The sequence below is a fragment of the Python bivittatus genome, unplaced genomic scaffold (assembly GCF_059951505.1).
Source record: "Python bivittatus isolate LINGU-HERP-01145 unplaced genomic scaffold, Pbiv_v1 ctg000070_np1212, whole genome shotgun sequence".
In the NCBI taxonomy this organism is placed as follows: Eukaryota; Metazoa; Chordata; class Lepidosauria; order Squamata; family Pythonidae; genus Python; species Python bivittatus.
Genome location: NW_028277034.1, coordinates 20,422,893 through 20,449,335, shown reverse-complemented (window position 1 = coordinate 20,449,335; position 26,443 = coordinate 20,422,893). Strand labels below are relative to the sequence as shown.

At 35.2% G+C, this 26,443-nt stretch overlaps 1 protein-coding gene across 4 annotated transcripts in view; it reads right to left on the bottom strand.

Moving 5' to 3' along the window:
• Positions 1–26,443, bottom strand: part of FBXW7 (F-box and WD repeat domain containing 7) — a 145,826-nt gene that overhangs the window by 10,669 nt on the left and 108,714 nt on the right. For all 4 annotated transcript variants that reach the window (XM_088132752.1, XM_088132753.1, XM_088132755.1 and 1 more), the window contains 6 exons: positions 16,470–16,593; positions 14,101–14,237; positions 11,629–11,742; positions 6,680–6,861; positions 5,511–5,736; positions 1,354–1,564 (listed from right to left, as the gene is read on the bottom strand). In XM_088132752.1, coding sequence (XP_087988878.1) covers positions 1,354–1,564; positions 5,511–5,736; positions 6,680–6,861; positions 11,629–11,742; positions 14,101–14,237; positions 16,470–16,593 — 994 coding nt within the window. The remainder of the gene's footprint in view (positions 1–1,353; positions 1,565–5,510; positions 5,737–6,679; positions 6,862–11,628; positions 11,743–14,100; positions 14,238–16,469; positions 16,594–26,443) is intronic.

Below are 26,443 nucleotides of genomic sequence, written 5' to 3'. Positions count from 1 at the left end.
TAGATCTTACATTCCAGGTACCTATACAATATTGTTCTTTACAGCATCGGACCTTCTTTTCGCTTCCAGATACATCCACAGCTGAACGTCCTTTCAGCTTTGGCCCAGCCGCTTCACTCTTTCTGGAGCTACTTGGAATTGCCCTCTGCTCTTCTCCAGTAGCATACTGGACACCTTCCGACCTGAGGGGCTCATCTTCCGGCATCATATCTTTTAGCATTTTAACATTGTCCATGGGGTTTTCTTGGCAAGGATACTGGAGTGGGTTGCCATTTCCTTCTCCAGTGGACCACATTTTGTCAGAACTCTCTGTCATGACCTGTCCGTCTTGGGTGGCCCTGCACGGTATAGCTCATGGCTTCACTGAGTTACGCAAGCCCCTTCGCCACGACAAGGCAGTGATCCATGAAGGGGAAAAGCCATATACCTATAATAAAATAAGGAAAAGAATCCTTTTCCAATCCCCCCAAACCCCAAAACATTATATACCTCAACAGTACAGGGTTTATTTTTGTTTTGATACCCATTCTATAGGAAACCCATTTGGTTGGGAATCTTCTCAAACTGAATATATTTAATTGTATTTAATTCTTCCTGCAGCATTAAAAGTGCGCTAAAACCATCAAAGGTTTTATTTTCAAAAATTTCAGTTCCTACAGTAGTTGCAAATTTGAATTATGAGGGTGAATATAAAAGTTCAAACAATTTAAATGCATTGCTCCAGAGTATTTTTCTCATAGAATGCTTGAGTGTAGATATATTATACTTCAGTTGTTTTAGTTGAGAAGCCAACAATTTTTCTGGGTTTTTTCCCTGCTCTCCAAAATCTCCTTAAAACACTTTAATGAATATTCAGTTTCAGTGGCATACAAATAGCCAAGCTTCAGGTTGGCAGACCTAGGAAAGAATTATCATATAAATATTCACAATTTCTTTAACTTTGCTTTCCAAATCACAGCAATAAGATTGTTTCCTTCCATGAAGCATAGGCCCTTACAAAAGCTTTGAAAGCATCTCACAGAATCCTTGAATTGTTTTGACTATTTGGAAAAAAAATCTCAAAACCTCAATATCCACCTCACAATGGATGATTTAATAGTGAAGTATTGAAATACCACCTTAAGCAAACTTAATACTTCTTTCTAAACCACTGACCATCTGGAGCATGGTCAGATATTGTAACAGAAACAGCGCAAAGAAACACAGCATAGATTCACATAAACACTATCTGTGAATCAGTCTTTTTTTGTTATATATGGATCATAAATATGCAATAATATATAGCCATATTTATCTATACAGAAATTAGTACTAAAACACTTTGTGACTTACATAAGGGTGTGAAAATCCTACCTTGTAACGTCTGTAAACACTGTCCTGTTTTGATATCCCAGATTTTGACAGTGGAATCTGCATTCCCAGAGACAAGAATGTTGTCTTTGAGTTCCATTCCGCTTGTTAATGACTGGTGACCTGTTAATGTGTGAATGCAATTTCCTGTTTCCACATCCCAAACTCGGATTGAAGTGTCAAGAGACCCACTCACCACATGGATACCATCAAACTATGAGAAAAGAAGTTTACATATATCAACATATATTTATATTTGACCAAAGTCTTAAGCTTGTGACTATTCATAGTTGTACAATTCAATTCACAGTTTTATCTCATCAAAATGGAAGTTGGTACAAATCTGTGAATAGTCTGATATTACCAAGTTTAATACATATTAACAGAACTTATGCTAACACAAATTGACCAGAATTATCAATTACTTGCTATAGATAAACACTTCGCTTCAGGAAGCTACTTCCTACTCATTTGGAACAAGAAGTCAGTTTTGTGACTATGCCATACCTTTTCATCTTAAATATGATCCAGAGCTAATGTACCTCCATTATTTAAAGGAAAAGGTGAAACCTGGAACAATGTCATCATGATGAAAATCATCCTCATATATTTTTGCACAAGGTTTAATATGATTTAAACATGATGCAAGATTCATTTTCTAACATTTACTACTAATAGGCTCAAAACCATTTCTGCTCAATTATAAATTTATATTTGAAAGGCATAGTGCAATACAGGACACATTAATGTATATTTTCTTTCTTCCCTATGCCATATTTAGATTTCGAAAAGCATACAAACTAGAAGCATTTGTTCTTTAAAAAAAAAAAAAACCTAGCAAGATATGTGTTACTAATTGCAAAACAAAGACTATATTCACAACTATAGTTAACTAAAGCTGACAATGATAAACCGAAATAAAGGTCAACACAATTTAAAATTCTCCATTATATAGTTAGAATATGAACATAAATAATTTTTGAAACCATTCTGCCTGTACTTGTTACAACTATAAGAAATATTCTATATTCTTAATGGACAAACAGATGGAATGGCCTTGTTTTAAAAATATACCTTGTTCACTAAATTGCTAAATTGTATTTATGTGTCAATATTCCATATCCTTAAATAATTGGCTATAGAGAAATTTTAACAATGTGCACTTTTATTTAGGTTTGTCTCAAAAGTTCCCTCTTTCTGTCAGAGAAAAAAATCCTTAGATACACATTTTGTCAGCCTTTTAGTAGTCTGACTAAAATCATCAAGAAAATTTAGTCATGACTAGCATACCCTAATAATTTGCATGGGTTTAGTTTAAGCCTGACAGTCTGGACGCAATCCTCTCAATCAATCAAAACATAAGATGTTAAACTTTATTATGACATACAGCTAGGAAGAAATGTAACGTTTTATGAATGTCTAAATATTTGAAGATTGCTACTGCATCATAAAAATCTTTTAAAATTAAGAAGTACATTTGCAAATATACAGATTCACATACATACTGTAAAACCAAATTAAAAAGATTTTTGTACTTCCCAGAAGCTGGATTTACATGTTAATTCTTCTACAACCAAAGTACCTTACACAGTAATAAAGCTTGTTTTTAAGAAGCTTCCAGGGATGGTAATAGGAAATTCAAAAAGTTTTCTTATTGCACAAGACATATTATCCCTTTCCTCTCTGCATGTTATCAACCTTCCTTCATCTTGGAGTTACTCTTGAAAACGTTTTCTACTAGCTAATGAGATTTGTGACACCTTTTTAGTCCCCCCTCCCAAAAGGAGGGCAGCGACATGCACCAAAAATTAACTATTTCAATAGTATGATAAGAGGGTATCTGGGAGTTGGGGATGGGAACTGTGCATTGCATGTAGACCATGAGTGCCTAACCCTGACATATATGAATGAATGAATGTGCATCTCTATGTGAATGTGTCTGAGGTGGCTTGCCAGCTTTTGGTGTCAGCCTAGTGCCTTGCTAACATACTTCACATTTCTTTTTGTTCCTTTACTTGCTTTTTTTTCTTATAAGGCCAATTTAAAACAAGTAACAGATTGGACCAAGCAATTTACCACTGGGAAAACATCTAGCCATAGCAAGTATTCTTTATAGCTTGAATTAAAATGAGCACTTTACCACTTGTAAAACATACCAAAAAAAAAAAAAGGAAAAAAGAAGAAAAATTCTAATTTGTATTATAGATGAAAAGATTATTTTATTAATCAAATCCTTTCAGACATAATATTGAATAATGTTTCAAATTTCACAAGATATAGTGTCATCATGTGATGTACTTATATCTGATCTTGTAAAAGAACAGAATCTGATAATTGTTTAGAATCTAATAATATTACCTGTGCCAGCAGTTGCACACCCATTCATTTTCTAATGATACACATGACATTCTTTGTACAATGTAAAACTTAATGGAGGTTGCTTACAAACTGATCAGTGTCTGTGCAAAAGAATAATCAGATTCAAATCTAGCATTAGAAATGTCAGTAGCAAAAAAAGGAGCATAGCAACTCTTCTACTCCTAGGACAATCCATCCCTAATATTGAGGTAGGCAGCCTTAAGCAAAGGAACTACAAACAAAACAAGATGTCACTCCAAAACACCCCAGCTATACTTCATTCAGAAGTTCAGAGCTATTTCTTATAGATTAGACAGTACAGATTTGTACATGTTAATTAGCTCATCAGTATAAGAATGTCAGTCATATCTAATAACTGTTTTGTAAACAGCTATTGCCAATATTACAGTCACTGACTACGTGTTCTACATTTCACTACCCTCAATCTCACTCTTTACAAAATTCTGTTCCACAGTTGGGTGTGTGAATATGCGCATGCATTTATATATACAGACAGGTATATACACACATTCCTATCTCAGAAGTTATCCATTCTCTTGATAGTGTGGTCTGTGGTCCAAATAAGCTTACACAACAATAATTTTATTATTCTCTAAGATATTAGAAGACTCTCTACAACATATCTAAGAATGTTGCTGGTGTTCTATTATTAAACCGGCTTTCAGTGAAGCCTAAATCAGTGGATATAGACAGCATGCTATGATAAAGGTCTAATTGTTAAAAAAAAGAATGTGACTTCAAGAGCTATGAATCAGGTTCTTTAATATCCACAATACTGTTGAAAAATAACAAAAAATTAATCACTGCTAAAATAATCTTTCTGCTTTTCTGTTTTTTGTAGCACGTGCAGTAGACCTGAATCCAATAAAAAAAATAAGCAATAATCTGTTTTATTAAATGGGTTTAAAAATTCATCTCAATGTTTCAAAAGTTTCAATTTGATTAAATGAAACAAATTAATCAATGCGACTATATTTATATTTTCCATTTTTAGAAGAAACTATATGTTTAAGTATGTGTATAAAAAAGAAGACAATTTTAATTTATGTTTTGCACTGCACTTATTTAAATGCCAGTGCCATTATTTCATGATTCTTGTATTTTTTTTTCTGTAGTAACAAAAATATTCCTGACACTCTAAGAAATACTGTAAATATATAATGACAAAGACAGATATTTGGTCATGTTAAAATATAAGCAGTTTTTAAAATTAATAGATTTAATAACTCACTCAATTAAAAGTATCATTTTTTTCAATTTAGAGGATGTATTTAAAACTTGCAGATTCCATCTAAAATCTTTTACCCAATTCTTCATTATTAACTTATTAGAAAAAAATCTTTACTGATCTTTCTAACACAAGACAATACCGTAATATATAATATACACTCCCTATACACTCTCAATGGTTACTATTAATAGCATAAATCATATTATTCAATTTTAAAAGATATGCATTCTATTTCTTTGAGCTAAATTTAAGAAACTCATCTCAACTATATGCACATCTAGTCAGAACAGCTAATGTATTCCAGATGTTCTGGACTGCAGTTCTCATAATTCTCAGACAGCATGGCTGTGCTCTGTTTTTTAATGCCATAATGTAATATAAAAGATTAGATGGAAAGGAAGAAAAAGGAAAATACAGAATGCATAGAGCAAATGATTTGATCTCATTAGTTGCCAGTAGTATACTGGCTGCTCAGCAAATATTAGGCAGCAATTAACTACTCTGTTTGAATACTGAAGGATGTTTATTGCACTAAGTACAAAATGCTTACCTGTAATGAATAGACTCTATTAGTATGCCCTTGCAAGGTGTGTAGACAGGTTTCAGTTTCTGGATCCCAAACTTTGACCATGAAATCATAAGCTCCACTAACAACCCTCCTGCCATCATACTGTACACATCGGACTGCAGCTACATGACCCATCAGAACATGTAAACACTGGCCTGTTTCTATGTCCCATACTCTCAGGGTGGCATCTCGAGACCCACTGACAACTCTAGGAAGCGGAAAAATAAAAATAAAAAATTTATGTGGCTGTTTTAACAGTATTTAGTTCAGACTAAGCGGGTTGTATGTTTAAAGCAGACATTTAAATTGTCCCAACTTATAGATAATCCTATCTATAATAATAAATAGGTAGTTTTATGATAAAAACTATTTAACTGAAATCTTAGAATCAGATTTTTAGGTTGAAAAAGATATGAAGTTTGCTTTCCTCTGCTATACAAAATATATTTGCAATAAGTTCTGGGATTTCAGAAATAAACTGTCTTCATCAGCAAATATGGAAGTTAGCAGCAAACTGAAATATAAAGATTCAGACTAAGACTCTTAAAGTTGTCCTCTAAACATCTTTATATATTATTTCTATTTAATATCACATTATTTTACTTCATTGAAACACTTGATTACAAATAATCATATCAACTGTGATCCCAGGTTTAAACTACCTGCATGTGTCACGTTCCTTTTAATAATGAGTTGAAAGTAGCTGCTTCAGTATTGTGGTCTATCTTATTTATATTTTAATATCTTTACTTAGAAACTACAGCTGTCTACCTTCTTTGCAAGAAAATGTGCAAAGCATTTAGTACAAATATTACAGTAAAATATTACAGTAAAATAAAGGAAAACAGCAGGAAAAGCCTTCATATTTAATTATTAAATTAAGCAGTATTCTATTACATCTATTTGTACTCTTTTTTTTCATCCTTTTTCTTTTGAAACTTTTTGTTATTGATTTTTCTGAATTTGTACATAAAATGAAACAATAAAATATGTAATGCACAATAGTTTATCTATATTTAAAAGCAGTCTAGTACTTTTCTATTAAATACAATAAAACTTCCATGCAACAGAAAGGATAAATAAAATATAATATTTAAATTTCAGAGTATGTTTGTTACAATTAAAAGAAATTATGCAAGATAAATGCTTACCTTTTTTCATGGAGATGCATACAACGCACAGTTGAGGTATGCCCATATAATGTATGTATACACTCTCCAGTCTCTGCATTCCATACTTTGAGGGTTCGGTCTGTAGATCCACTGATGATTATATTGTCCCTCATTTGTGAAGACCAGACTCCACCTGTATGTCCAACAAGTGTTCTTAAACACTGAAAATAGAGAATTAATTTGGTTATCGTTTAGACAAACATGACAAAAGATAGATGAACTATTCAAAGTTATGATATTATTTCACATAATATTCTACATTCTTCAGGATGATACCTGAAATAGGGAATTCACTCATACAGTTAACATCAACACAATAATTTACTAGTGCCCTCACTGGCCTTCTTCAAAAATGCCCCATTTTTGATTACTGTACCAAATTGATTACTGGAACTGTACCAGAGAGTTACCCAGAATATATCCAGATAAATACTTCATTTGAATCTGATAAAGGACCAGCATAAAGCCCTATGCTGTTGCAAGATGTGTAGTAGAGGAAAAGTTGTTTTTTCATAATACTGCATCTTCAAACTCGTAGTTTGCTGTTTTTCGTTGTCAAGGACTAACTCATATTCCTACCTGATGTGTTGAGGGGCTCATGAAACCCATAGGTTGTTCATCTGTTGGAGGGAGTCATAATCTAGGGCAGTGGTATAGATTTCAATTCTAGATGGGATTATACTACCAAGAATAAATGAATATGCAGTTTGAGAACACTATGGCATCCAGATCTCTCTCTGATCTCTCAGGCTGAGACAAAAGTCAGAAACACATTTTACCAACTGCAGCCTTACCCCTTCTTAAGAAGAAAACCACTTTAAGGAAGCAATGCATATTCTACATGGGGCTGCTTTTTGTATCTAGTCCATCAACTGGTGCAAAATTTAATAGCCAGAATAGTCTCTGGAAATATTTAAAAAGTTTGATTTATATTTGTGCTAAATGTTATGCTGGGTGAAAATTTCCAAGTGAATTTTTTAATAATAATTTTTATTAAAGTTTAAAAGTACAGGGATAAAAAACTAATACAACGTAAGAAAAATATAAAAAGAATAAAGGGAAAAGGGAAAAGAAGAAAAAAAAAGGAGGGAGAAAAAAATATAAAGAAATGACTTCCCTCTTCATCAAGACAAGTACACCTTATCACCTTCTCTAACATTTCAACCAAAGATCTCTTCATCCCGTATCTCATCTTCTATCTATTAGTAAATAGTAAAACCTCATCATTCAATCTTAATCAGCAAAAGTCCATTAAGAGTTACCAGAATATAACATATTTAATGTTACAATATAACATTAAACAAGTAAATGAATTTCCTTTCCTTTACACAGTAACTTATCATTTTCTCTAAAAATACAACAAAAAATCTCTTCCTTCCATATTTTATCATAAGCAAATCTATCAAACCTCATTCAAATGTAATAAAAAAAATTCCATTAAGAGCTACCAGAAAATCTTAATCTTTAAACCCTTCAATTAATATTCCACAAATTAATTTCTTATCATTTTCTCTTCATCTCCTCTCAGCAATTTCTTCCCAAATTTAACACTTTCTTTCAATTTTAACATAACCCATCACTTTCTCTAATCATACAACAAAAAAATCTCCCCATAATTTCTTTGCCATTTAGTCGTGGTCAAGAAAGATCCTTTAAAAACTACAAGAAAAAACATCATATAGTTTAACCTTGATCGAACAAACTGACTTTATAATCCTTCTTTTTGGTTTTAAAAGCCTTGTTCTTTATTCCTTTGAAGTAACGTCTCAAAGCTGATTTATTTTCATTCTCTCTTTATCTTTTCTCAGAAGCCCCTTCATAAGTATAACACATCTCTTTTGTAAGTCCAAAGTAAGAAAGTTGTCCAAGTCACTCTTCTGCGCTGAAATCTACACATCCAAGTCCATTCTTTTGATTTATTATTTGTATGTCCCTTTTAGCTATTAAAACAGCAGCCAGTTTCATTTGTAAGTCTTGTGTAACATCTTTTTCCATATCATTCTTGTATTCTATAATCTTAAAATCCATATCCAAAACAACCTGATTCTCAGTTGTATTCATTTCTGTCTCCTCTTTAAAACCCATTTTTATAGTATCAGACAATCTTAAGAGAAAGCTCTGAGTACATTGTTGCCAAATATCCTTGAAATCTTCCAGAGTAAAATACTTCTCTCCATTCTGTATTAGTGGGTCTTCTTTAATTGTAATCTTTATTTCTAGTTGCCTCTAATAACCAGCCTTCAAGGTCTTCTTTTATCATGTTTTCCTCTCATCCACACCATTTTCCCCTGGAAAGATTTCTTACAAATTCAAGGTCTTCATATATTTTTAATAGAATTTTAAACAAATCACAGGAAGGATTCTTATAGTTAATTTCAAAATCTTATTGCCAGTCAATTTAGCCCCTCAATCCATTTATAACTTTCCAAAATCAACGTTCTAATCACCCTTTTGCTGCTTATTTCCGAATAATTTTCTTTCTGTAAGCTCTTAAACTTAAACTTTACCCCATTATTCTCCCTTTATTGTTTATTATGGACATAGGTTCTTAGAACCAGGAACCCATATACTTTTGTTTATGAATTCTTAATTTCTTTTAAAGTGCTGGAAATAAGAAAAATATTAAATAATAAAAATAACTGCATATAATAGTTGTAGTCTTCTAAAATTGAATTGTAGTCTTCTTCGAGTACCATCCCACTGCTCAAAGTCAGATGATCCTTCAGAGCAGCAAATCAATGGCATAAGAAATGTCTATGCCTTTTTATCCCTAGTGTGCAATGGAATTCTTTTGCATAGCATAGTTTGGAGTTATAATGTGGACTATTAGTGCACACTGAATAAACTTCAGTTTGCTCAGGATGCAAATGCAGATTTCCCCGTTCACCCTGACTTTACAGCTATAAAACACCCTAAAGTTTTAATGCTCAAAACATCTATAGTCCCATTTCTAAACCTAGCACCAAAATCAGAATTGACTTTGACCAAGAACCTTGCCACCCAACATCAACAGGTCTAGATATTAGGTTTTCTCCAACTTAGGGGAGGAAGAATTGGAGCTCCTTATAATCAGTATAATGTGCAGCCCTTGTCCATCCTCCTCCTGTGCTACAGTGGAAGTGTATAAAAAAATCAGAGACGTCTACATTCAATATGATTGACTCACAAGTAGATGAATATTTATCATTTATAGATCAACAAACATTTAGCTTATACTTTATCCTAGATCAAACTCAGTTATTTCCTAATATTACTAAAATGATGTCAGCAAAACAAATGTTGTATCAAGAGAACAACAGAATAAAACTGGATAGTATCTTCTTGTCCTCTGTATACATCTGATAAATATTTTCTACTGTCCATTTTAATTAACAGAGATTACCCCAAACATCTTTATAGAAAGAGGATTGTAGAGGTATCTGACCCGCAGAGTCATTTTTCCCGATTAATAAGAACAAATAAATTCAGATTTAGGAGTACTTTCCTAAACTATTCCTTCATTTTTTCTTGGAAGTATTTTCCTTCCAAGAACACATAGGGTAAAGTATTAAACCATGCTAGAGATAACACTCTTCTATAGAGGATATCAATGAAGGTTGGCTGGAAACAGTTTCTCCAAGCCTCCCTTAAATAGGGACAGCCACTCCCCAAGTGTTTTGAAATACTTCTTGCATCTTTCAAACTCCAAGAAATCAACAAGTGTGTGGAAAAGCCACATTGATATGGATAGTTTTTAATTTATTTTTTCCCAAGAGGGCTGATAGCAATCTGGCAGAATCACATATATGAGGGATCGAGATATAATTATTAATTTGAACCAATAATTGAGGAGACAATTTCACGCACAAACTTTAGTAAGGGTTATCCTGAATTACAGGAAGTGTTAGATATATATACTAGATTACCTGAAAATAGCTTTTAAACTTTTTGCTTGGATAATCCTTAAAGGTTCACAATCCCTGCAACCCATATAACATTTTGGCAGTGACCTAATTTTAAAAACCTGAAGAGTGGCTGGTATATACTTGTCCTTCACCTTGCTCAGAAAAATATTTTGAATGGCTCTATTGCTTCTTTGGACACTCTCTGCTACTAATTTTAGTTGCGTACTCCAAGTGCTAGAAACATGAAAGGAAATTTAATTGGAACTGGAAAGTGCATAGCATTTTAAATACAATTGTTTTCAAACAGATATGACCTAAACTATAATAAATGAAATGGGTTAAGTTCTAGTAATGTTATATTTGGTTTGGCTACTAAGGCCATCCTAAAGGTATTCTTAATCCTAGTGAACTGTGCTAAATGAATTCGACATATGCTGAGTAGGAGGCATAAACATTACTATAAATAAACAAATAATTATTCAAGTCTTATTTAAATCAAATTTAATGCCAATTTTAATGAAAGTCTATCTGTGAGATGCATTTTTTTTGTTTATGGACTACGATTATGTTAAAACTATTTAGAGTGGGGTAACAAGATAACAGCCATGTGGGAATACAAGAACTGCTAATATGCTGCCAATGATAATACTGGATTCATATAAAAGAATGGAGCATATGGTAACATGATGTTGATTTCCCCATCAACATTGCAGTGATGAAGTAACACTGTTCAAGAAGTAGTTAGCAGTTCTTGAACTCAAAGATGCATGATAAATTATGGGTTATGAACCTTAGAATCAGCCTTGGATTCACTCTTCTTCTCCATCTTGCATGATGGCCTGCTCTGTTATAAAGCAAATTACCACATTTCATATAACAGGGACCTCTAGTTTAAAATGGGATTTGAAGTGACTAGAAAAGTGTTGGATGAAATAGAACTATGCACTACCAATACCAGACTAAGCTTCAGAGAGCACATCTTACAAAGCAAGGAACATATTTGGGATGAACTTTATTAGAATACAGTAAACATATTTGGTTTACCTTTCCTGTAACTGCTGACCAAACCTTTAACGTATTATCATCAGAACCACTGACTATTCGGTTACCACAGAACTGTAGACATGTGATCACATGATCATCATGACCTTTGAGCACCTAACAATATAAAAAAGACACACACATCTCAGACAAAAATAGAAACGATTGTACCATTAAAATAAAAATAGTAGTTCTTATTGCCCCTTATGTTTAAATAATCAGGATATGTTTTCCCCAGTCTTATGAAACATGCTTTAATGTTTAATCCATGCAAATCATAACTTGGTTACCTGTGTGAACAAGTAGCATCAACCCATAGCAAGCTGCTATACTACAACATATAACATGACCTATCTTAGCATACTTCCTTCTAGCATCACATTCCTACCACTAATTGTGACTTCATTTCCTGGCTGTCTGTATATACAGCCTGTTTCAAATTACATTACAAATCCAGCTGAGTCTCCATTGACTTTTTACTGGCCTGATATCTGGATTTCATTGCTCATCAGACTGGGAAAGAAGAGAAGAAAAGGGCAATCCCATCGTGAAATCAGACAAAAAGATTTAGCTCAAAATATGACCATACTATTTATGGACCTCTTGTAATGGATGGCATGAGCGGGGAAGATTCTGGAATGGAAGTTCAGGGTTGTCAGGAGAGGAGAGAGGCATTCCAGAGCAAGCACCTCCTCAGCCCACAACAAGAGTGTGGGAAGACAAAGATGAGGTTGGCCCCTCCCTAGAGTCTCACGGGGTATATCCACTAGTTGCTTTAGACAGGTTTAGTCTGGCGAGATTCTGTCTATTAGGTGCAAGCTAATAAAGGAACTGAACTGTACTGGATTGCCTCATTGCTGTTCTTGGGCTGAACCTGACATCTCTCCTCTGTTCACTGGTGAAATACTTTATTTACATCACACTTTTTTCCATATAAATTAAAATGACATACTCAAGGCCCATATGAACTTCCATATGATTCCATATGGCATACACAAGGTTCCTTACTAGTCCTTCCCATGGAGGAACTTATCAGATCCAAAGCTGCTTAATTTGAATAGGACCAGATTATATGCCTGCAGACACTGCTGTGGTTTAACATGTATTAAAGAATGTTATTTTTCCTTTCTGATGAGCCCCAGTAAGATTCCTCAAAAGTTTCTGTGTCTTAATCAAATGTTTTGAAGACAAATGTGACTATCTAATATATATAACTTTCAAAATTTCTAAAATAATATATATAGAGTAATAAAATATTGGGTAAATGAATTGCTCTGCACTAAGATACAGCAACACAGTTTTCATTATGCACTACAATTATAGACTAATTTGGGTCTTAAAAACAAATAAATTGAATTGAAAAGGCCATAAAATTAACACCTGTAACAATTATTTACAAAGCATAAGATTTGGCAGTATGATTGTTCTATTAGTACAATCTGGCAATATTAAATATACTGTGCAACAGTTCACTTCATTTTTATGACAAATTAAGGTAGGATGTGTAAATCTTCCTAGAACACACTTGCAGCAATCTGTTGTGGTTCAAAAACAACTAGACGTGTTGCTTTTCAATCTACCTATAATTCTCATAGTTTGAATTATTTAGTACTCAATCTGTGAGGTATCATGACCAAAATTCAAGTTCCATAAGCTATGACTAACCATAATACTGTTGGTTAAGTAACACTTATTTACAGTCACACCCAATTTTGTTCATACATGTTGAACTATAACTTAAGTTGATGCCTTGGCACATTGACAAAAGGGGAGACCTTTGATTGTTTGCATAATATACAAAAGGATAACACCATCTGAACTGATGATTTAATTGTTATATCTTGCATGCTAGAATTCATTTAATTTTTAGAAATATTTGCGTCCTGATTTGATAAGACCCTGCTAATTGCAGAAATCCCTATGAGGAGCAAGTATATCTCAGTGTAGGATATTATACCTGCTCTGGAAGGGGGCTCTGGAAGGAAGAAAAGTTGTGAAGAAACCAGTAAAGTATATAAAACTTCCCATTATTCATAAAACAGATATATTCTGAACAGCTTTACCTACTGCAATTCCTAACTTGAATTTCTTAATAACATTGAAATCTGAGAGTCTATAAGCAAAGCCACCTTTAAATTCCATTTTTGTTGACTGTGAAAATTAACAAATAAATGGAACCATTTATACATTTTTGTATATAGTATGCTAAAGCATATGTATGCATTGAAAAAAACTGGATATATAACTATCAGCATATCGGGTAGTGAGGAAATTGTTTTGAAGTTCTACAGTATAATGTGAGAGAAAAGATAATAAGGTAATGAAAAAAATATTGAAGAAGTTGAACTTTTGCAAGTTATTTAAACAAAGTTAGATTCTTAAATATTAAAAAATAATCAGTTAGTTCAGACCAATACTAAGACGTGATTCTACTGTACTCATAATATAATAGTCTATTCAAAGATGGTTGGTTACCTTAGGAGATTTAAGTTCTCCTCGCCGCCAGTTAGTATCAATTCTGTGCTGTCTGATGTAAGCACTTTTCCATGGGCTATGAATAAAGCCTGGCTTTATTACTTTTCTCCTCTTGATATGTAAAGGTTCATCAATTCCTATATATTTTAAACAAATTCAAAATGATGTTAGTTGCATGTTCTGTTACACTCCCTTTCCAAAAAGATAAACCATTACCAATTTTGTTACATTCTGTTACATTACTTGTTTGTCATGCAAATCAAAACTATTCTATCCTTCATACAATTTATCACAAAGCCTTATACTAGAACTCCTATTTATTTACCTCTGTTATCTAAAACACCTTATTCAAATTTAATTTTTTCTTAAATATCTACTATTCTATATATAACAGTAGAACTGCAGTTGCTCATTTTCAAGCTTTCTATGCCTAACTCCCTTGAAATCAGTAATGTATTTCTTGTTAGCAGTGCACACACTAGCACTGATCTTATCCAGATTTGAGCCTAGAATTTTACACCACATATTTTAATATTCCCTAGAACACCTATGAAGATACTGTGCTATACATTCAAATGTTTAAAATTCTGTTTTTGTTCATTATCTCTGCCAAAAATGTGCATTTGATGTTCATTCTTATCAAAAAAATCAGGTTGTGTTTTACCTTTAGGCTTTTACTCACTCATCACTACCTTGAAATTGTTATCGATACTCAACATTAAAGGACTGCTTAGTTTCAATCCTGAACGTATGTAAGATACGTATCATGAGAAAAATTCATGAGATTTTTAAGATAAACATGTGCTGTGATTTCACCCATCTGGCCAGTTTTTAATGTAACAGTCATGGGCATTCATGTTATAAACTGTGGCATTTGTGTGAAGATGTCATCATATATGTCATCATTTTGATGTCATCATGGTTTGTAACAGCCAGGTTCCAAACTGGTAAATATGTTTCAAGACATAATTTATGGATCAAAACATAATTGGCTTTAATTTTTATTTACTTATTTTTTATTTGGAAGTTTCTGGGAACCAAGAATGTAACTTGCTGAACTTAATTTTGCTCTCTCAATTGCTAGAGTACCTTTGAAATTGTCACCTAACTAGATTTTAGGAAGGAACTGAAATCAATCACTTCTTGCTTTCCTTCAGGGGATAGCTGGCTGAATATACAAATGTGCTTAACAAACAGAAGCTCTTCCTGCAATTCAGACAGTTTAAGTGCCCTCTATTTTTACTCTATTTTATTAAACATGTTTGTTTCCTAACCTGAAAACAGTTAATTTAGCCTGTAACTGATAAAGGTTTTGACATGTATTTTACCACTACAGTATCATACTACTGAAATTTTTATCCTTAAAACACCACTTACTTGGATTTTTACCAACTATACAGTATCTTCTTGTATTATAATTGTCTTTCATAGTTTTGTAACAAATCCTTTAATGCATTTTAATAGAATTAAAGTGCATTCTAATTGTAAAGCTGTTTTTGTACAAGTGGCTATAAACTATTTATATTGTTACATTGTTACTGACAATATCAAACTTCCGTACATTTTCAGGTAACTTTTTTCTAACATGTACTGTATATTATGCACAATGCAGGCAGAGTTTAAATCATTTTGCATTTGAATCCTACTCCTTAACACCTCAATTACTGCCACAACAATTTGCTTATACTAGTAGATGTCTCAGCACTGAATATAACCTACCAAATTCTTGTGAGATTTTCCTGAAAGCATGGGATGCTTTGCCAAAATTGCATAAACTGTTCAAGAAATAGCTGTGAAAGATGGGGAGCTTCAGGTTATGGTGCCAGTAACCTATTTATATGTCAGCTAGGCAATCATTGCTACTGATTTTTTTTGTATGATGTGTAGCTGCTGCAACTCCTCAAATCAAGAGAAGTGGTGCTCTGTTCCCAACAGTCCCAGATCGTTCAGCTTATCCACAATATGGTGCAGTGACAACTTGAGTATGTCGAAGGAACTTCCTTGCCAGGTCAAGAAGGGTTGATTACGTGCATGAAAGAGATTCCAGGAAGTTTGCTTGTTTTGGCAGTGTGAAGAATGCAGGAAATGGAGGATCAAACAGCAAAGTAAGAACTCAGGCAATTGTGAGGAACATCTTTTTTTTTGTTCTTTGAATCTACAACTTAAACAAATGGTTCAGCAGTACTCATGTGAATTCTAATATTCCAGTCCTGAATACCAGAATTCATATCTATTGGCTTTAAAACAGCAAATTAACATATTTATGGATTTGTATTGCTGCTGAAATAAAAATATTTAGAATAATTAACTTTCCATAACCAAAGGCATTTTTTTCAATGAATCTCTGAAGATAAAATTTTTAACCTTACCCTCTTCTCTGCACTTCTCTCTCCACAGAAGATTGTCTTCTGCCAGAATTCTCCAGTATCGACAAGTTTGTGCTGCCTGCAGCAAGTCCTTGGGATCCAGGAAAGAAAGCACGTACAGAGCCAACTACAAAAATTAAAAAAAAAGTGGAAGATAAAACTCACTGAAATAATTAGGCAATTTATTGGATCATATATATTCACATAATTGAGAAATGGTGATTATAACAAGCACAATGTGCATAATACCCGTATCTTGGTGACTTCCATCTTTGATGAGATAACTCTCAGAAATCCCATGAAATGGCCTTGAATTTTAGAAGAAATAATAATAATAATAATAACAACAACAACAACAACAATAATAATATAATATTATATTATTATTATTATTATTATTATTATTATTCCACCACCACCACCACCACCATCACCACTACTACTGATTTGGAGTCCTTGGTGCTCTCTGAGCTTGGTTCTTTGCTTGCAGATGTTTCATTACCCAACTAGGTAACATCATCAGTGCAAATGAGTGTGGGATTTGTTCTCTGTTTATATTCAGTAGCTTGCCCTGCCAGTTTTGATGGCGTTTTCTCCTTGATAGTTTCTTGATTAGGGTATTGTTTCTGATTGTTTGTCTGGTGTTAATCCCTACTTATCTGGGTGTTGGGTGTTGGCTGCTGGAGGGAATGTGTTCTGGTCTTTTTGTTTTGTTCTTAGGTTTTTTATTGTCTCTTTTGAATGGTGTCTAAATATGGTTTATTTCTATATGTCTATTGATGGCTGATTTGTCTGAATGCCAAGCTTCCAGGAATTCCCTACCGTTTTTGGATTTAGCTTGGTCAGTGTAGTGGCTAAGACCAGGCTATAAACTGGGAGACCCGCCTTAGCACAAAACCAGCTGGATGACCTTGGGCCAGTCACTCTCTGTCAGCCCTAGGAAGGAGGCAATGCCAAACCATTTCCAAGAATCTTGCCAATAAAACTGCAGGGATTTCTCCAGGCAGTTGCCAAAAGTCAACACTGACTTGAAGGCCAAAAAAAAAAAAAAAAAAAAGGATGCTCACAACTTCCCAGTTGAAATTATGGTTGAATCTGTCCATGTGTTGTGAGATTAAGGAGTTTTCATCATTTCTTCTGATTGATAGTTGGTGTTCATGGATGTGCTCTGCTAGTCTTCTGCCAAGCTCCGAGAGCACCAAGGACTCCACTGTTAAACCCTGAGCTACATATATTCTTTTCTATTGGAACCACATATCAAATGCTTCAGAAAGCACACAAATGAGAGGAATTTGCATGTAGGCAAATCTTCATCAAGGAACTACTATTTTTCTGCACGAATGCCTATGACGGCATGCCCTACCCACCAGTGTCACATACAAACCTCCAATAAACTGCACAGCTGGATGGAAAATAGCTCAACAAAGTGGCTGAAAAATGATACCAATAATGATCATGGATGCTCACCTCAGACTAAACAAATACCAGCACACCACAGATAACCTCAAGGAGCAACTGGAACAAACCATGAGCCAAGAACCCACAAAAATGCTGACAAGCACCATCAAGACTACATCTCTAAAACAAGCTGAAAAAAAGAAAACAAAACCCCATACCAAAGTGCTCAAGCTAAACCCAAGAAGCAAAGAGGTACCTGAACCCAAACAGGTGGTCAACAGGTCCAGCTGCCCAATATCCACGGCAGAACACAATATCCTCCAGAAAGGTCTCAACTATAACAAAGACAATGCTAATCAGTTAGAATTCTTTGCAGCCTTAGAAGCAGCATTTAAAACCATAGGACTTGCCATAGAGACCCAAGAAGACATATGGCAGACAATCATACCATAGACCAGAAGAACACAGAAGCAGAACCAACTCAAAGTAGAGGACAGAGAAACTCTCAAAAACCTAAAGAAGGACCCAACCATCATAATCCTCCCAGCAGATGGGAGCCCAAACCACATTTATCATTGACAGAATACAATACATACAGAAAGCCGAGGAATTAGTGGAGGACAAAGAAACGTCCATCCCAGTAAACATCAATATAGAAACTGGACAACCTGATCAAGGGAACACTCAATGACTAACCAAGAAAGGTCAAGTCACAAAAAAAGAACAGTGGCAGATAAAAAGCAGTGGACCCATCCTCCCACGCTTCTACGGATGCCCCAAAATACACAAACCTGACATACCTCTTTGTCCAACTGAATTGTTACCAGGGCCCCCAACATAGCCAAAAAACATAGAAAAAAGCTTGGATATCTCACAGAAGGGAGCGAATATTCTATAAATTCCCCACTACAGAGCCTCCAGAAAATCAAACACCTAAAAGTAGAAGAAGATGAAATTATAGTTCCATTCAATGTCACAGCACTCTACGTCCATAGATCCAGAACTACTGAAAGGATCTGTGGCAACAGTACGACCTAGCCAAATACACTAAGATTGAAATACCCAGAATCATGGTCCTTATCAATGTCTGCCTCACTGCCTACTTTCAGTTTGATGGACAAATATACCAACAAATCAGAGAAACGCCCATGGGATCACCACTTTCAGGACTCATAGCAGAGACCGTAATGCATCATTTAGAAACTATAGCACTCCCACACATACAACCAAAAGTATGGATTCGGTATGTAGATGACACCTTTATCATAATAAAAAAAAAAAGGAATAACTAGAGAAGACACATGAAACAATCAACATCTTCAAAGGAATAAAATTCACAAGGGAAGACGAAAACAACACACCACCCTTCCTGGATATCCTCATCAGCAGAGAAACTATAGTAAATTAGAACTGCAAGATGCAAGTCTATTGAAAAACAACCTACAATAACCTAGTGCTCCATTACCAAAGTAACAACCAACCTCCCACAAGAGGAGCTGTGTAAAAACATTATTCAGATGAGTACAAACACACTGCAGCAGCCAGAACACCAGAAAAAGGAAACAGACTGCCTATACAACATCTTCCAACAAAATGGATATCCACACAACTTTATCAAAAGTGCCTGACCACTCAATCCACTACAGAACAACAAACACAAGCTATGAAAAGGATAACACTACCATACATCAAAAACATCTCAGAAACTATCAACGGACTATTACAACCACATGGCATCACTATAACACACAAACCAACTAAAGCCCTCCAAAACATCTTAAATAAATCAAAAGACCCAGTACCCCAGAAGAAAAAACAGAAGTTATCCACAACATACAGTGTAAGGACTGTAACAGCCACTACGTAGGACAGACAAGCAGAAGACCAGCAAGGTATATCCATGAACACCAACTAGCAGTCAGAAGACACGATGAAAACTCCTTAATCTCATAACACATGGATAGACTCAACCACAGTTCAACTGGGAAACTGTGAGCATCCTAGACCAAGCTAAATCCAAAAACACTAGGGACTTCCTGGAAGCTTGGCATTCAGACAAATCAGCCATCAATAGACACATAGAAATAAACCATATTTACACACCATTCGAAAGAGACAATATAAAACCTAAGAACAAAACAAAAAGACCAGAACACATCCCCTCCAGCAGCCAACACCCAGATAAGCAGGGATTAACACCAGGCAAACAGTCAAGCAGAAAACAATACCATAATCAAGAAACTACCAAGAAGAAAACCACATACCCACCAAAACTGGCAGGACAAACTACTGAATATAAACAGGAAGCAAACCCCACACTCACTTGCACTGATATTACCTAGTCGGGTAATATAACTAGGAGAATAGTAAGGAGCCATTAGAAATTACCTCTTAGATCCAAGACGACAAAGCAAATTTTAGAGGACAAGGAAAACACCGGAAATATAATCTACCTCAATTTCAGCAAAGCTTTGACAATACTTGATCTGAGCGAAAAGGCCTAGAAGGATATGATATACATCAATCCAGCCTGAAAACAGAACAAGAACTGAGACAACCAAGCTCAGAGAGCACCAAGGACCCCACAGTTCAATGCTGAACTACATATAGTCACTTCTGTTGGCACTACTTATGTATCTGAAGTCACCAGGTAATGGATAGACTAATGAAATGATAAAACAGACTATTAACTTCTGAGACCCACAAGAGGAACTTCCATACAAATAATAAGCAAAGTTAATAACATAATTTAAAACAATGGATTTGATAAGAATGGTTTCTGAGGAAGACAGGTTGCACCATAACTGTACAATATAACCTCCAATCTTTTTGCTGAAAACAAATGACAAGATCATTTATGTGATCCTGAATTGTTGAACTCTCTAACAATATTACATTGGCCTTATTTGTTTGATAAAGCATTATATATTTTGGTCTGCTTGATTTAATTAAAGTTATTTATAGTTCTGTACTATGTTTTAAAGCTTTTCTTCTGCTCTTAATCTGGCCACTTATGCTCCTCTAAAATGTGTATATTGTCCTAAACTTCCTTGCCTTGGGATCTTTTAATAGGCTAAAAAGCCTAGTCCAAAGTAATTATATAAAGAAAAAAAATGAAAATATGATTGGAAAGAAATAACATAAAAGAAAACAAGTGAGAAAATATACAAGAAAAAAGCCCTAATATATTTTATATTCAAATAAGAGAAATGTAGAACAAAAAACAAAATCACTCTGAGAATCAGAACAAATTATCAGTAAAGACTAGGAAATAAGCAGTTCTAAATCTAAAATAAAATTGTAAAGTTTAAGACTCTAAACACTTTTACTTTAAGTGATAAATATGAGTGCAAGGAGAATAACTCAGAACAATCCCAAACTATTTCTGAACTAATCATAATCCTCTCTTCTGCTCAACTGCAGGCAGGTTTAGAAAATCAGGAGAATAGTAAGGAGCCATTAGAAATTACCTCTTAGATCCAAGACGACAAAGCAAATTTTAGAGGACAAGGGGAACACCAGAAATATAATCTACCTCAATTTCAGCAAAGCTTTTGACAATACTTGATCTGAGCCAAAAGGCCGAGAAGGATATGATATACATCAATCCACTCTGAAAATAGAACAAGATCTGAGACAGTGTGGACTATCAATATAAGTCCTACTTGCTTTAGGCCTAGAAAAAAACCTTGTAGAACTTAAGCAGAAGGTATGGAATTTAGACATTCAGGTAGACAGAGCCAAACTTTCCCATCTCTGATACAGACCAATTACTCTCTCACTTCTATAAGATTCTATACACCCCACATAGAAGGCTCTTCTCCCTAGCCCATATAGATCTCCTTACTAGGGTGACAGCAGGTCAGTATGCCAATCTTCCATATGAACATCAAGTATGTATTTCTTGAGGTTGAGTCTATTTCACACATCCTTTTAAAGTGCCCACAGTACTCACACTGGTGATCAGAGCTAATACACCCACACTTGAGTCTGATAAATTCCACTCATGATAAGGATACTCAGGTGTTCTTACTAAATACCCAGGTGTTTCAAAGCAGTAGTACATTTTTTATTTATAACCTTCACTTATAGAAACTATTTGGTGCCTTCAATTAATTGTTAACTTTACAGGGTTTCTTCCTTTTATGTATGTTATGTACTGTTACTTATGCATGTATTAATGGTGTGCTGTATTTTTAATTTCTGTGACTTGGTCTTGGGCCATAAATAAACAAAATAAATAAAAAAGCTTTTGGCAAGATTCCACATGACATTCTCATTGATAAGCTGTTAAAGTGTGGTTTGGATGGTACACCAGTAAGATGGGTTTACAACTGACTGGCTAATCACACTCAAAGAGTGAACACTAATGTCTCTATGTCAGGTTGGAGAGCAAAAGAGAGTAGTTTCCAAAAGGAATGTGTCTTGGGGCTACTATTATTCAATATTTTTGTTAATTACTTGGATAATAATTAATTGGATAACTTGGACTGTGACGCCTTGCTCACAGTCACCTATGCCTTAGGAACTTCCCATGTGGGTTATTATAATGTGCTGTACATGGGGTTGCCCTTGAATACCATCCAGAAGCTGCAACTGGTCCAGAATGCAGCAGCACATAGTTTTGGATGTCCTACTGGCTCCCAGTTGCTTTCTAGGTGCAATTCAAGGTGCTGGTTATTACCTATAAAGTCCTAAATAGCACAGGGCCAGGTTATTTGCAGGACTTCTCCCTGAGGGTATCTGCCTTTCTACTAGGTTAGATAGGTGGGTGCTCTCCAAGTCCCATCCCTTAAATGTTGTTACCTGATGGGACCTCAGAGGTGTGCCTTCTTGGTAGCCATCCCAAGAAGAACAGCCTCCCACCTGAGAGATCCCTATCCTATTAGCCTTCCAGAGGGCCCTGAAGACCTGTCTCTTCCCCCAAGAACTGGGCAGTTGAGCTGGGAGGCTGTTTGGTCTGGCACTTGGGGGAAAGGGTACTTCTGTCTTTATCTTTGTTTTTATGGATTGTTGTGAGCTGCCTAGAATCATTATATGAGATAGGTGGCCATATAACTCCTGTAAGGAAGTAAACAAACAATGACGTCGATGGGTGGCTTGTTATATCTGCAGATAATACAAAATTGGGAGATCTGGCCAACACACTAGATGATAGAATAAGATGCAATCTAATCAGAACAACTTGCAATTTATTACTCTGGGCTGTGAATAATAAAATGTCTTTCAACAGGGAGAAATATAAGATACTACATTTAGGACAAAAAATGTAATGAACCCAAAAAAGATGGGAGATTCATTGGAGAAGGTCTTGGGTGTGGTCACTGACAATAAACTGAACATGAGCCAGCAGTCTAAGACAGTTCCTAGAAGGGCCAATACAGTTCTGGGATCCATTACAAGAAACACTATATTAAAAATGCATGAAGTTATTATTCCTCTCTACTCTGCACTGGTGAGGCCACAACTAGAGTACTGTGTACAATACCGGGCATCACATTTCCAGGATATTGACAGGTTATGATTAGGGGTAGGTGACAGGCTGAAAAAACTTGTGACGTTCAGTTTGGAGAAAGGAAAAAGGAGGAGTGATGGGAAACGGCATCAGTGTTCGGGTACATAAATTAGTGCCATAGAGAAGATAGTCAAGAACGATTTCCCACAACTACAGAAACTATGACCAGAAATAATGGGTACAGGTTATAGTTACCAAGATTTTCCTTAAATATGACCAAAAAAACTTCCTGATGGTAAGATTTGTACAAAGCAGTTTATCTACAGAAGTTGTGGATTTTCTATCTCTGAAGGTTTTAAAGAAGAAGCTGCACAGCCACCTCTTCCAGATGATTTGATTTTCCTGCACAATGCAGAGGGTTGGACTACTCCACAATTCTAAAATTCTATGAACGTTAAAAGGTATTTTGAACCACCTTTAAGACAAATTAGGATTAATTATGGGGCTTACAAGATTTCTGTTACCAAGCTGGAAGCCACAGAGCGGAATGGATAGATATAACCCACCAGAATCCTTAAAAATGTATAAAAATACAGGGTAAGGTGCCTACATCTTTGGAAGGACCAATACTGCTGAATCCAGATTCTCTTCCCTTCATAATACACTTAAGCATCTGCCTTTGCCATCTTTTGGTTGCTATTTAGACTGATCATCTAAATTAAAACTTACGTCAACTGTGTAAAGATTCTGGCTGAAATATAAGAACAATTTATTTGTAACAGAATGAGAAACTCTGCCTGGCTTCCTTGTATGCTTGCTTGCACTTGATTTATGAATAAAGCATAGATACACCTGAAGGTTGTTATTTCTCTTTTCTACAGATCATCAAAGCCAAATAAAGAAGTACGTGCTAAAAACTGGGAGTACCTCTAAAACAAGCAACTGCTAATTGTAGAAGTTTTAGTGAGAGCATTTTCAAAGATAACCTTGTCACTAGTCTACATTTCTGTAAGCCTGCTAAAAGGAGTTAAAATCCTTGCTGTCCTTGCAGTGCGTTTTGTAAATGTTTTCAGGACAAGACACAACTATGTTTCTGGGGAAAGGCATAATTCCCACAGATTTCTCCACATCTTTGACATTTTGTCTTTGGCCACATAATATCTGGAGTCTGGCATGCCCAACCTAGGTAGGTGGGTTGAAAATCATTCAAAGAGGCAGTCAGTTAAAAGGTTATATATCCTAGACGTTATGGTGAAAAGCAATACACATAAGCAAATTGTTTCCAGTTTGTTAGGCTTCCCTAGTGGGTAGTCTACCCAGAAAGAAGGTATGAAAGAACTTCAGTTCAACATGCAACAACAGCAAAGCTTAGAATGGAGGAGGCAGCAGCATTCCAAGCTGCTTCCCAACTGTCTCTCCTATAAGGATGCACTGGGGATTTTTTCCCAGATTTTTTTTCTCTGCAGTCCTTGGTGAATCTGGCCCATTTTTGAACTTTCTCTTGTTGGCTTCTCTCCCCATACCAAATTTCATACTGATCTGTTTTTGGAGTATTATTCCATTGATGGACAGTAAGAGCCCCAAGCTCCTCTCAAACAGATGATCTTATAACAACAATTTTTGGAAATGTTGAATTTCCAACAGCTACCAGTCTCTTGAAGAGAGACAGTTTGGTGTAGTGGTTATGGCATCAGGTTAGAAACTGGGAGGCTGCGAGTTCTACTCCTGCCTTAGGCACAAAGCCAGCTAGGTGACCTTGGGCCTGCCACTCTCTCTCAGTCTTAGGAAGAAGGCAATGGCAAGCTACTTCCGAAGAACATTGCCAAGAAAACTGCAGGGACTTGTCCAGGCAGTTGCCAGGAGTTTGTTTTTTTAAAAAACCTGACTCAAAGGCAGCCCCCCCCCACCAAAAAAACCCCCACCAGCCTCTTATAACCAGCTCAGACAGAGAAGCTGTTAGGTAATTAGGTGGTTACTATACTAAAGAAATCCAAGCCTTTTATCCATATCCCAACACTGGGTATAGAACTGGTTAAGTGCTCTAATAAACTATCCAACTGAGAAGATATAATTGTTCTAAACCCAGGCTACTCACCTTCTCCACCTCCCATGTCAAGACTACCACTCTGCCAAAGCCCATGGAAGCCATATTTGGGAATGATTAATATCTCCCTCCATGTTTAACCTGATCCTCATAATACAAGGTAGGACAGTGTTCTATCCTGTAATTAAGTCTGATACAGAATATTGATTGACCAGGCATTCTTTAAGCTATACTACAAACCAGAGGAGATTGCGGGAAAGCGACCAGAGTTAGTGAATTTGGGAAGCAGAGTGGAATGTTGCAATCTGAATTACTTTCCTTTAGGCCAATGTCATCATCTTTTAGCACCATAATACCTGCACTCTCTGTTCCTTCCATGCACATTTCAACAAGACATAACCCTACAAATATGTTTAGAATATTACATTTTCTGAATGATGATACAGATGATGGCAATGATTAAAAAATACAGCCAACCAAGCAACATCTATTCTGAAAGGCTGAAGGTTCTGACTGTTCAAAACTGGCTTTTTAAAAATACATCCATCAAAACAGTATGATATACTGTTAAATGTGTTCATTAAAATTTGCCAAGAGATACTGGGACAGGGAGGGGGAGAGGGGAGGGGAGTTTGACAGAATAATCTTATACTCAAAATTATACAGAATACTGATGACATTTTTTCAGCCCTACTTTCATTGATAGCCAAAAAACAATTAATTGAAACTAAAAGTAATGGAAAGCATTCTTTGGAAAAATGGTCAACTAAAAAAAAAATTAAACCCTAGTTGTCCACTTAGCCTTTCCTTAACACATGTATTCTCTGTGACAACTTTATTAAAAATTTTCACAGATAGAGCAGACATCTTCTATGAGAAAGTGTTTTAGTTAAACCAAACATTTACTTTTTAGGAAGGTCTTTGTACAGATTCATCTGATGTACCAACTGCACCCCTTCCTGGATTAGGAGGTCTTACTCATGGTCACTCATGCTTTAGATGCCTTCCATTAAAATTACTGCAATGTGTTCTACACAGGGGTATCCTTGAAGACCACTCAGAATCTGCAACTGTTACAGA